Raw genomic sequence first — 12,586 nt, forward strand, 5'->3', positions numbered from 1 at the left:
AGGTGGTGGAGTCTGTGTGGCTGGAGGTGTTGAAGCCAAGCCTGGCTGGGGCACTTAGTGCCATGGTCTGGTTGATTGGCCAGGGCTGGGTGCTAGGTTGGACTGGCTGAGCCTGGAGTTGTCTTCCAACCTGGCTGATTCTATGATTCCCTCAGTGTTGTCCCTTAGGATTTTCCTACCATGGCTGAAGGCTGTCTCAGAATCACAGATCGTTAGAGGCTGGGAGGGATCCCCTGAGATCATTGAGTCCAAGTCCCCTGACAAGGCAGCGTGACCTAGGGTAGCCTGCACAGGAATGCATCCAGCTGGGTTTTGAAAGGCTCCAGAGGACACTGCACAGCCTCTCTGGGCAGCTGTGCCAGTGCTCTGTTACCCTCACTGTGAAGAAGTTTCTCCTCACCTTGAGGTGAAATCTTCCCTGTTCAAGTTTTTCTAAGCTATTAACCACTGCAGATCTTCCAGCAGTTGGGACCCAATGAATTTCCATCTGCTGATTTTTGACAGAGGCTTTTTAACTGCAGCAGCCTCTCACTAGCAATGAAACCTCTTTCTGGCCTCGGAGGAGGTGGGTTGCTCTGCTGAGGATGAGGCTACCCACTCTGTTCCCAACGTCTTTTGCAGGGGTTTCAGTGCACATCTCCTCCCGCCGCCTGCGCAGCCTGCTGCAAGACCACGCAGACAACTCTACAGCTCCCTACTTCAACACCACTGACTTCATTGTGACCAAAGACTCAAAGTCCTGCTATGAAAGCATCTGGACACTGACTTGGAGGACAAAAACTGGGGACTTGCCCAACGTTATCAATGTAGAGTGATTTCATACTTAAGACTCACTTTCACAGCATCCCAGACACATGCAGGCTGGCAAAGCCCCTCAGGGTCACCAAGTCCAACCTAGAACCCTGCTCTACAAGATTCACCTTAAACCATAGCCCCAAGCACCACATCCAAACCACATTTAAACACATCCAGGGTGGGTGACTCCACCACCTCCTGGGCAGCTCATTCCACTCCCTGACCGCTCTCTCCATGAAAGACTTCTTCCTAATGTCCAGTGTAAACCTCCCCAGCCTCAGCTTGAGGCCATTCCCTCTTGTTCTGTCTCCAGTTACCTGTGAGCAGAGCCCAGCAGCAGCCTCTCCACAATGTCCCTTCAGGTAGTTGTAGACAGCAATGAGGTCTCCCCTCAGCCTCCTCTTCCTCACACTACCTATCCCCAGCTCCCTCAGTCTCTCCTCATAAGATTCATTCTCCAGGCCCTTCCCCAGCTTTGTTGCTCTCCTCTGGACCCACTCCAACACCTCCACATCTCTCCTGTACTGTGGTGCCCCAAACTGAGCACAACACTCAAGGTGTGGCCCTACCAGAGCTGAGTCCAAGGGGACAATCACCTCCCTGCTCCTGCTGGCCACAGCATTTCTAATCCAAGCCAGGATGCCATTGGCATCCCCCCATGGCAGGGGGACTGGAACTGGATGATCCCTGTGGTCCCTTCCAGCCCTGACAATTCTATGATTTTGTGAATTAGTGAAGATTTAGACCTGAAGATGAGAAAGAAGCTGGAAAAGAGGTTTCCAGGAGCTATCTGCTGCCTTGTAAAGATTGTGTGAACTATGTGGGAATGCTTTTAATTTAAAATCACAGGATGGAAAAGGATTAAGAAGCTTAAATTCCTTGTTTACCTGTTTTGTGCCAGGTCTCTGCTGAAAAGCTCACTGGTTTGAAGCCAACTGTTTCTAGCCGTGTGGTTTATGATGGAGGTGTGTTTATTTGGCCCATATTTGGGGACATGCTTGCTACCTTCAACAACAAAACACAGGTGAGATGTGCTGCTGTGATTCCCATTGATGCACCTGAGCTGTGTACAGCCAGGAGGCTCACAGGCATTCAGGTCCCTGCTTCTGCTACTAACCCCTTCCAGAAACCTCCTGTTCTGTGCTTTGCTATCAATCAGCCAGATCCTGCTCCCTAGTTTGTGGAGCAGTACTTCCCTCCAAGAGCTGTTGCAGGTGAAGAGAATGATCATCATGGTGATGGAAGGAAATGTCTTTTGTGGCTATGGCCAAGGGCTGATAAAATCCCTGGACATCCACCCTTGCTGGGTCTGAGAGTGGTGGTGAATGGTGCCACATCCACTTGGCAGCTGGCACTGGTGGTGTGCCCCAGGGATCAGTGCTGGGCACAGGCCTGTTCAATGTTGTTATTGATGATCTGGAGCAGGAGATTGAGTCCAGCATCAGTAAGTTGGCAGATGACACCAAGCTAGGAGCAGGAGTGGAGCTGTTGCAGAGCCCTGCAGATGAACCTTGGCAGGCTGGATGGGTGGGCAGAGGCCAATGGGATGAGATTGAACAAAGCCAAGTGCAGGGTTCTACACTTTGGCCACAACAACCCCAATCAGCACTACAGGCTGAGGCCAGAGTGGCTGAGAGCAGCCAGGCACAGAGGGAGCTGGGGGTGCTGGGAGAGAGGAGCTGAAGAGGAGGCAGCAGCGCCCAGGTGGGCAGCAGAGCCAATGGCATCCTGGGCTGGCTCAGGAGCAGTGTGGGCAGCAGGACAAGGGAGGTTCTTGTGCCTCTGTGCTCAGCACTGCTCAGGCCACCCCTTGGGTGCTGTGTCCAGTTCTGGGCTCCTGAATTGCAGAGAGATGTTGAGGTGCTGGAAGGTGTTTGGAGAAGGGCAGCAAGGCTGGGGAGGGGCCTGGAGCAGAGCCCTGTGAGGAGAGGCTGAGGGAGCTGGGGGTGTGCAGCCTGCAGAAGAGCTTTAAACCCTGTGAGGGCATCCCAAGGCAGGGTAGGAGGAATTGGCAAGCAGTCTGTGATGGATGACTAGCAGAACAGGAGCTGGGAGGAGCTGTGTGTCCCAGCAGTTTGGGAGGTGGGAATCCTGCAGACTCTGAGAAGGGCTGGTGGTATAGCTTACAGAGCTGTGCTCTGCTTTGCTTGAGATGATCCATTAACAACCCTGGCAATTACATTTGCAATGAGTCTCCAGGAAGATAAACTGCTGCCTTGATTGCTCTGTGCTGGCACAGTTGCACTACTCTCAGCATCTCAGCATGGCTACCGGCGTCACTCTGCAGGTGTACCAGGTAGATGTGTCTCTAGAAAACACCTCTCTTCTCTTCCCAGCTTTAGGGTAACCTTCTTCTCTGTCTCCAGGTGGTGGTGGCAGTGAATAATGTCCTTGCAAACTGTTCTGGTTCGTGCTCTTTCCAGTTCAGCCAGGAGCTGACACCCTTAGTCAGTGACGTGGAGTACTCATCAGGTAACGGAGCTCTGCGTCTGAGTGAAAGGCCAAACCCACTGCTCAGTGAAAAAGGATCTGCCAGATGCTGGTTACTGAGAGTGTGTCTGTGTTCTTCTGGAAATGTCTGGGTGTGTGGAATCTGGGCTTCCTAGTGGGGCACTTCTGATCAGCTCTGCGCTTCAGAATCAGCACAGGTGTGCTTCCAGACGGATGAGAAGATGTCATAAAGAGGATGTAAAGAGTGATAAGCTTGGTGCTGGAAACAGAAGGTGGCTCTTGGCTCCAGTTATTTTTAGCAAGAGCTGGTCAGAGACAGGCAGGAATGGGCAATGTGAGGGACAACGAGAGAACACTGGAAGATAGACACCACTGGTGTACTTCTGAGGAAGTCCCAGCAGAGATGGTTGTGCTAGTTTAAATGGTTGTTGAAATTGAGTTCTGGGCCCTGCAGCATCAGAATTTGTGAGTTATCTTGTCAATTTCTGTTCCTCCAGGTGATGGGTCCCAGGGCACAGTCGTTGTCATGGGAGCTGGCTTTGCTGAGGAGATGCCAGCTGTGCAGGTGAAGGTGAACAACAGCACCTGCCACATCGTAGCACTGAATCAAACCCAAGTGGTCTGCCAGATGAAGAGGCTGCCAGTAGGAGTCTACCAGGTGACAGTGCTGGTGAGGCCTTATGGCTTTGCACTCAATGGCAGCAGAGGAGAGGGCATCTTCCTGAGAGTTGAGCCAAAGCTGGTAGCCATTGAGCCTCCTACAGCACCAGAGACTGGTAGGTCTGAATGACAGAGCATCTCTAGAGCAACATCTGCTTCATGCTTCTTGCTCTCCATGGTGTGTTTCAGTTCTGCTGTGCTTTGACAGCCAAAGTCTTCCTCTAACAAAGGAGATGTGACATGGATGGACACATTCTGTGTGCCACAAAGCACCAGGGCAGGCTTCTTACAAAGAGTGAGAGGTTTTCCTCAGCTCTTAGTGGAGGCAGTCAGCTCTGATTGTGTGGTGAGGGGCCTGGAGCAGAGCCCTGTGAGGAGAGGCTGAGGGAGCTGGGGGTGTGCAGCCTGCAGCAGAGGAGGCTCAGGGCAGAGCTCATTGTTGTCTACAGCTCCCTGAAGGGAGGCTGTAGCCAGGTGGGGTTGGGCTCTGCTGCCAGGCACCCAGCAACAGAAGAAGGGGACAGAGTCTCAAGCTGTGCCAGGGGAGGTCTAGGCTGGATGTTGTTAGGAAGTTGTTGTCAGAGAGAGTGATTGGCATTGGAATGGGCTGCCCAGCGAGGTGGTTGAGGCCCCATGGCTGGAGGTGTTTAAGGCCAGGCTGGCTGAGGCTGTGTGCAGCCTGCTCTAGGGCAGAGTGTCCCAGCCCATGGCAGGGAGGCTGGAGCTGGGTGATCCTCATGGTCCCTTCCAACCCTGACTGAAGATTCTGTGACTCTAATTTCTCACAGTGAAGTATTCCAATTAGCTTCAAACTGGCAGAGTTGGGCATTTTAAGTTCAAGTGCAGGTAAATTCATCCCAATAGCTCAGAAAGCTGCTAGCAATTCCTGGCTCATCTTCACATAATCATTTATAGTATTTGGATTAATCATAGAATCAAGCAGGTTGGAAGAGACCTCCAAGCTCATCCAGTCCAACCTAGCACCCAGCCCTCAACAATCAACCAGATCATGGCACCAAGTGCCTCATCCAGTCTGTGCTTGAACACCTCCAGGCACAGCCACTCCACCACCTCCCTGGGCAGCCCATTCCAATGCCAATCACTCTCTCTGCCAGGAACTTCCTCCTCACATCCAGCCTAGACCTCCCCTGCCACAACTTCAGACTGTGTCCCCTTCTTCTCTTGCTGCTTGCCTGGCAGCAGAGCCCAACCCCACCTGGCTACAGCCTCCTTTCAGGCAGCTGCAGACAGCAATGAGCTCTGCCCTGAGCCTCCTCTTCTGCAGGCTGCACACCCCCAGCTCCCTCAGCCTCTCCTCATAGGCCTAGTACTGAAATGGGTAAACTTTGGTTCCTCATTTGAGATGAAGTCATTGAATTCAATAAATGGAAAGTCTCATCTGTGTCTAGACAGAAAGCTAAGAAGCCTGGAGAAGCTCAAAGTAAACTGAAGCTCTTTGCATTTCCATTACCTCTTCACCTGCCCTGTCCTTGAAACAGAAGAAGAAACAAAGGGGGATAAATTCCATCCCTAAACCCCAAGAACTCAGAATATTTTCTGGAGGAATTGGGTGTTGAAGTGCATGGCAAGAGAGCTACCCTAACCCTTTCCTTTTCATTTTGTTTTCTCCTCTCCAGTGGGAGGTTCATAGCCTGCATCAGGTTGACACTGTTTTAAATCATTGCAGGAGAAACCCTAAAAGCAAAAGAATCAAACCAAACACCAAAGGCAAATTTTAGTGCTTGGGCCTTGCTTCTCATTTCCTTCCCTGGCAATCCAGTTCTTCCCTCAATTAGAGTGATCTGTCACTCATTAAAGAGAAAGCAAGTGTAATGTTATCTTACACTGCACAGGCCTTCAACATTTATAATTGGGAAGAATTACAGCTCCCATCTGTGGTTTTAATGTCTTTCATTTAAAATACCTCTCTCCAAGCTCATTGAGAAGTGCACATATGCAGAATTTCACTGCATATGGATATGTGTAGATATCAAAACTTCACTCTTTACACAACACACATGGGTTTTGTACTCTAAATCTGAGGCTTTTTATCTGGCAGTTGTCACATTAGACAAGTGGCTTCAGTCTTGAGTTCTTGTTTCTGGCTCTGCAAGCTTAAGCAGGCAGGAGAGGAAGCCAGGAAGCATTGGGAACTTTGTTGAATCCTCTCCTCTTGTCATAGAATCACAGAATCAAGCAGGTTGGAAGAGACCTCCAAGCTCACCCAGCCCAACCTAGCACCCAGCCCTCAACAAGCAACCAGACCATGGCACTAAGTGCCCCAGCCAGGCTTGGCTTCAACACCTGCAGCCACACAGACTCCACCACCTCCCTGGGCAGCCCATTCCAATGCCAATCACTCTCTCTGACAACAACTTCCTCCTCACATCCAGCCTAGACCTGCCCTGCCACAGCTTGGGGCTGTGTCCCCTTCTTCTGTTGCTGGCTGCCTGGCAGCAGAGCCCAGCCCCACCTGGCTCCAGCCTCCCTTCAGGTAGCTGCAGACAGCAATGAGCTCTGCCCTGAGCCTCCTCTGCTGCAGGCTTCACCCCCCCAGCTCCCTCAGCCTCTCCTCACAGGGCTGGGTGCCAGGTTGGGCTGGATGAGGTTGGAGGTCTCTTCCAACCTGGTTGATTCTGTGATTCTATGGTTCTATGATTGAAGTGTGGCCCTGAAGTAGGAAGCAGAGGCATGACAGAGAAATCATGCAAACAGTTGATTGGGAAGGAATGGCCCTGAAGCTCTGGGTTTTTGTGTGTGGTGTGTTGCTGATTTCATAGGAGAGCAGTTAATGGACAACCTGGTACCTCAGCTAGAGGTATAGCAAGAGACAAGGGCTGTTTGACCTGAGACCACTCAGAGGCTGTTTTCAAGCACTACTGCACAAGAGCATAATTCTGTATGAGCTACCAGTAGGCTGTTGTGTAAATGCAGTGGCATTGGCAGCTGCAGAAAGATCAAGTGCAAATCTGACCTGTTGGGTACAATCCTGCATGTGATTGAAGAGGCTCAGCTCTGGCTGAGGTGGCTCAGTGCTTCACAGAATCAAGCCCTCCATCACTTTCCTCACAACTCTGCTAAGTCTCAAGCTCTGCCAAGTCTCCTTTCTAACCTAAGTTTCCTAGACACATGCTACAGGCTTTTTGGACGGCAGGGTGCTTGGCAGCTATTTGAACTGTGAAAGCACCTGCTGAGTTAAGCTCATTTCCCATTCTTAGTGCTTCTTCCTTCCTTCCTTATTTCATTACTGAGCTGGGGATCTTTCTAAGGTTGAGATCACAGGCCAGACCGTGCTGGCTTAAACAAGGATGTCATTAAAAAATAAACTGAGGAACAAACCCAGCCCCGATGAATCGTGGACAGGAATACAAATAAGCAAGAAGCATCTTGGGTAAAAGAGAAGAATCTGAGCAAAGCAAAAGGAAATAATAAGCAAGAAGGATCCTGGGTAAAAGAAAAGAATCTAGGCAAGGCAAAAGGAAATAATAAGCAAGAAGGATCCTGGGTAAAAGAGAAGAATCTAAGCAAAGCAAAAGGAAATAATAAGCAAGAAGGATCCTGGGTAAAAGAAAAGAATCTAGGCAAGGCAAAAGGAAATAATAAGCAAGAAGGATCCTGGGTAAAAGAAAAGAATCTAGGCAAGGCAAAAGGAAATAATAAGCAAGAAGGATCCTGGGTAAAAGAAAAGAATCTAGGCAAGGCAAAAGGAAATAATAAGCAAGAAGGATCCTGGGTAAAAGAGAAGAATCTAAGCAAAGCAAAAGGAAATAATAAGCAAGAAGCATCTTGGGTAAAAGAAAAGAATCTAAGCAAAGCAAAAGGAAATAATAAGCAAGAAGGATCCTGGGTAAAAGAAAAGAATCTAAGCAAAGCAAAAGGAAATAATAAGCAAGAAGGATCCTGGGTAAAAGAAAAGAATCTAAGCAAAGCAAAAGGAAATAATAAGGAAAAAGGATCTTGGGTAAAGGACAAGAATCTAAGCAAAGCAAAATGGAATGGGCTGCCCAGGGAGGTGGTGGAGTTGCCATCCTTGGAGGTGTTGAGCAAAGCCTGGATGAGGCACTTAGTGCCATGGTCTGGTTGTTTGGACCATGCTGGGTGCTAGGTTGGGCTGAATGAGCTTGGAAGTCTCTTTCAATCTCTTTGATTCTATGATTCTATGAAATAATAATCAAGAAGGATCTTGGGTAAAGGAGAATAATGTAGACAAAGCAAAGGGGAAATAATAAGCAAGAAGGATCTTGAGTAAAGGACAAAGAGTCTAGGCAAAGCAAAATGGAATGGGCTGCCCAGGGAGGTGGTGGAGTCGCCGTCCTTGGAGGTGTTGAAGCCAAGCCTGGCTGGGGCACTTAGTGCCATGGTCTGGTTGATTGGCCAGGGCTGGGTGCTAGGCTGGACTGGATATGCTTGGAGGTCTCTTCCAACCTGCTTGATTCTATGAAATAATAGTAATAAGGATCTTGAGTAAGGGGGAAGAGTCTAGGCAAAGCAAAATGGAAACAGGTCATCAGATCAGCTCAGTGAAAGTGTTGCTCTCTGCAATCATAGCATAATGTAGGTTGGAGAAGACCTTTAACAACATCAAGTAGTTGCCTATTAATAATTCTTTGTGTATTGTAATATTATTCTATATAGTGGATGTAATGGAGTTTGTTTTTGTAGGAGGACTAAGAGTGGCTCTCAAGGGGACCAATCTGGAAGGCGTGAACTTGGTTTTGTTTGGATCTCAGCCTTGCCAAATTTTGGAGGATGAGAGGAGTCCAACAAGAGTTGAATGTGTAGTTCCCTCTCGGGTAAGGAACCACATGTTTTTAGGAGTGGTCAGCAGTCTGTAGGCCTTTCTATGTTTTCCTGACCTGAGCTACTCAAGAAGGGCAAAAGGTAGCCCCCCAGCCAAGTCTGGGCTGTGGAGCAATACATCATGTATTGCACTGGCAGTTCAGCCCAGCTTAATTACCAAGAGACTGGTAAGTGATTTATGAGCAGTGGAAGAACAAAAAGTCCAAATTACAGTGAATCAGCTAAACCTCACAGAAACAAACCTGGCACTCTGAACCCCAGCAAAATGCTCCATCTCCACTTTCAGTTGTCTGTTAGTAAACACGCCTGAGACAATTGCTCCTGCTCATGCTGTTGAACCCTTTTCTGTTCCCCTGATCTGGACCAGGGGATTGAGTCCAGCAGCAGTAAGTTTGCAGATGACACCAAGCTGGGGCAGGAGTGGAGTTGTTGGAGGGTAGCAGAGCTCTGAAGAGGGACCTGGCCAGGCTGGATGGGTGGGCAGAGGCCAATGGGATGAGACTGAGCAAGGCCAAGGGCAGGGTTCTACACTTTGGTCACAGCAACCCCAAGCAGCACTACAGGCTGGGGCCAGAGTGGCTGAGAGCAGCCAGGCACAGAGGGAGCTGAGGGTGCTGGGAGAGAGGAGCTGAAGAGGAGGCAGCAGTGCCCAGGTGGGCAGCAGAGCCAATGGCATCCTGGGCTGGCTCAGGAGCAGTGTGGGCAGCAGGACAAGGGAGGTTCTTCTGCCCCTGTGCTCAGCACTGCTCAGGCCACAGTTCTGGGCTCCTCCATTCAAGAGAGATATTGAAAGGTGTCCAGAGAAGGGCAGCAAGGCTGGGGAGGGGCCTGGAGCAGAGCCCTGTGAGGAGAGGCTGAGGGAGCTGGGGGTGTGCAGCCTGCAGCAGAGCTCATTGCTGTCTGCAGCTACCTGAAGGGAGGCTGGAGCCAGGTGGGGTTGGGCTCTGCTGCCAGGCAAGCAGCAAGAGAAGAAGGGGACACAGCCTCAAGCTGTGCCAGGGCAGGTCTAGGCTGGATGTGAGGAGGAAGTTGTTGTCAGAGAGAGTGATTGGCATTGGAATGGGCTGCCCAGGGAGGTGGTGGAGTCTGTGTGCCTGGAGGTGTTGAAGCCAATCCTGGCTGGGGCACTTAGTGCCATGGTCTGGTTGATAGTTGAGGGCTGGGTGCTAGGTTGGTATGGCTGAGCTTGGAGGTCTCTTCCAACCTGCTTGTATAATTCAACTCCTCTACAATGGGCAAGGACATCTTCAACTCTATCAGTTTACTCAGAACCTCATCCAACCTGACCTGGACCATTTCCAGGGAAGGAGCTTCTACACCTCCCTGAAGACCATGTCAAATCTTCTACTTTAGATCCAGATCTCCTTTGGATGTTAATCTGTGCCATGCACAAACATCCCTAGGGTTCGTTGGCTGCAGCAATCTTTGCTTCATGGCAAAATTAAACCCAGGACAGTGGTAAGAGTTTAAGTGTAGACATAACTGTCCTATGATTTACCACTGTTTAGTTTATTTAATTTACTGGTATTGATAACAGCAAATGAAAATCTGCATAGTCTGGGGTTGGTTTAAGGTTTATAACTCTCTTTGAAGTCCATGCAGCTGTTCATATTTAAGTAGAATCTGGTGTGTACACAAATTTCATCAGTGCCCACATGCCTGAATTACCAAGTGTGGTAGATGCAGGCATGTGGGAGTATAGGCAATAACTTACAGTGGTGCATTCTTTGCCACTAAAGCTCCCTCATTTCTATTTCTAGGGGACAGAAGATGCTGCTGTACACGTGAGACTGATTTCTGGGTACCAATCAACTACTGTAACCAACTTGTTCCAGTATGATCCTTCCTTGAACCCTGCTGTGGTATCACTGAGCAGAAACAGCAGCGGTGTTGCAGGTAAAAAGACTGCAGATGTGCCTTGGGCATCATCTGTAGCAGTGTTATTGCTGCTGATGGTGATATGGAGCAAATGGAATTTAGGTCTGTGGAGTCTGGCAATCCAACACTGGAATCTGTTGTTTTCATGTAGCTTCAGTGTCTCCTGCTAGTTCTGATCAGTCCTGGTTGGTTTGTATTGATTTTATTCCAGCATTCAAGAGATACTGAGTTGTTTGCCTTGGGCCAGGATGGATGATGCCTACAGGATGTCAGGTGTGGCACAGTGCTTCTTTTCTGTCACATTTCTTTATCTCTACTCTGAAATTATCCCATCCATTCATTCTTGGTAACAGGTTCAGCCACAACAGGAGAAATGAGCTCTAGAGAGCATCCTTCTCCAGGATCCCTAAGGGCTGATCATAAAGCACACCATGTGCATGTTTGGTTTCTGGGAGTAGTAAAGAGGCAACTCTCAGCTAGCTAGCTAGCTCCCAAACTGCTTCTTCTACTTTGACATTGTGGTCTGTGTAGACTTGATGGACACAGTCTCAAGTTGAGCCAGGGGTGGTCTAGGCTGGATATTAGGAGGAGAGAGTGATTGGCATTGGAATGGACTGCCCAGGGAGGTGGTGGAGTCACACTTGTTCAAGCCAAGCCTGGCTGGGGCACTTAGTGCCATGGTCTGGTTGATTGGTTGGGGCTGGGTGCTAGGTTGGACTGGCTGAGCTTGGAGGTCTCTTCCAACCTGCTTGATTGTCTGATTCTATGTCTTTGTGGAGACAAAAATCTCAAGTGGATCTCATGGTGTGTTTAACATTCCTGTCTTTTAAAAGTTTATATTTAGAGTTAGGTTTTTATGCTAATGTCCCTTCATTTCGTTTCCCTCCAAGGTTCTGTCTGGTTGTTGGGAAGACAGGACTTTAATGATGAATGTTGTCCACTTACAGGCAAATCTTAGAGGCAGAAGGCTTATTATGTTTCCATGTGACAATCAGACACCAGATTCCTACTGTCTGAGAGCAAGAGAAACAAAGATAGAAGGAATACAGAAATATTCCTGCTTTTCTACCCCCTCAAGTTCTTCACCATGAGAGTGGTGAGAGGCTGGAATGGGTTGCCCAGGGAGGTGGTTGAGGCCCCATGGCTGGAGGTGTTTGAGGCCAGGCTGGCTGAGGCTGTGTGCAGCCTGCTCTAGGGTAGGGTGTCCCTGGGCATGGCAGGGAGGTTGGAACTGGCTGCTCCTTGTGGTCCCTTCCAGCCCTGACTGATTCTGTGACTTCCTGCAATCATCTGCTTATTCCTTCCCCCCTCCCCTCTTTTTGAACCCTCTCTTGTGCACACCTTAAAAGCCCCTCCAGTTCAGTTTGACTGCACTTTGTGGGGATTCAAGGTGTTAGGTGACCACCAGTGAGGAAATGCACTTCTTGCTGCAAGCCCAGCATTTCTGTTCCTTCCCCCAAATGCCCTTGTCATTTCCTATTACTCCAGAATGCATAAATAAGAGAAAATGTCCTTTATCACCTGAATATTATTCAGATACCATAGGGCCAAGGGGAGGTTTTTCTAGCTGCAGGCAGCCCAGGTGCAAGGAATTCCTTAACGTTATAGTGTCTGGTTGGATGGTGGCATGGCTGAGTTCAATCTCCTATTCAGAACCTCCACAGCTTCCTCTTTTTAATGCATTTTTCCTCCCATATAATAAAAAGAATAAATAAATTACGCCAATGCCTTCCAGGCATCTTGGATTAAGCTGACAATTGACCAAGAGCCCAAAGAGTTCACATTATTAATATATTCAACTTTGCAGGCTTTCAAACTTTATTTGGCTCTTTGCACATGTGGAATTAAAAAGTGCTGGCTTCAAGACCTGCTCAGGGAAGCTGAGGAAGTGAGGAGAGCTTTGAATAGATTCTCCTGTTTCAGGAAAGGCAGAGACCTCTCCAAAGCTGCTGGAGGAGAAGCTCAAGAGGAGCCAGCAGTGTGCACTTGCAGCCCAGAAAGC

The 12,586-nt window shown here is 49.1% G+C and overlaps 1 protein-coding gene across 1 annotated transcript in view; it reads left to right on the plus strand.

Annotated features, from left to right (window-relative positions):
* The window catches only part of PKHD1 (PKHD1 ciliary IPT domain containing fibrocystin/polyductin), a 296,674-nt gene that overhangs the window by 37,355 nt on the left and 246,733 nt on the right, over window positions 1–12,586 (plus strand). Inside the window, exons 24-29 of the mRNA XM_064146703.1 lie at window positions 622–806; window positions 1,697–1,819; window positions 3,162–3,267; window positions 3,744–4,022; window positions 8,569–8,699; window positions 10,467–10,602. Coding sequence (XP_064002773.1) covers window positions 622–806; window positions 1,697–1,819; window positions 3,162–3,267; window positions 3,744–4,022; window positions 8,569–8,699; window positions 10,467–10,602 — 960 coding nt within the window. The remainder of the gene's footprint in view (window positions 1–621; window positions 807–1,696; window positions 1,820–3,161; window positions 3,268–3,743; window positions 4,023–8,568; window positions 8,700–10,466; window positions 10,603–12,586) is intronic.

This window comes from Pogoniulus pusillus, chromosome 7 (genome assembly GCF_015220805.1).
Source record: "Pogoniulus pusillus isolate bPogPus1 chromosome 7, bPogPus1.pri, whole genome shotgun sequence".
In the NCBI taxonomy this organism is placed as follows: Eukaryota; Metazoa; Chordata; class Aves; order Piciformes; family Lybiidae; genus Pogoniulus; species Pogoniulus pusillus.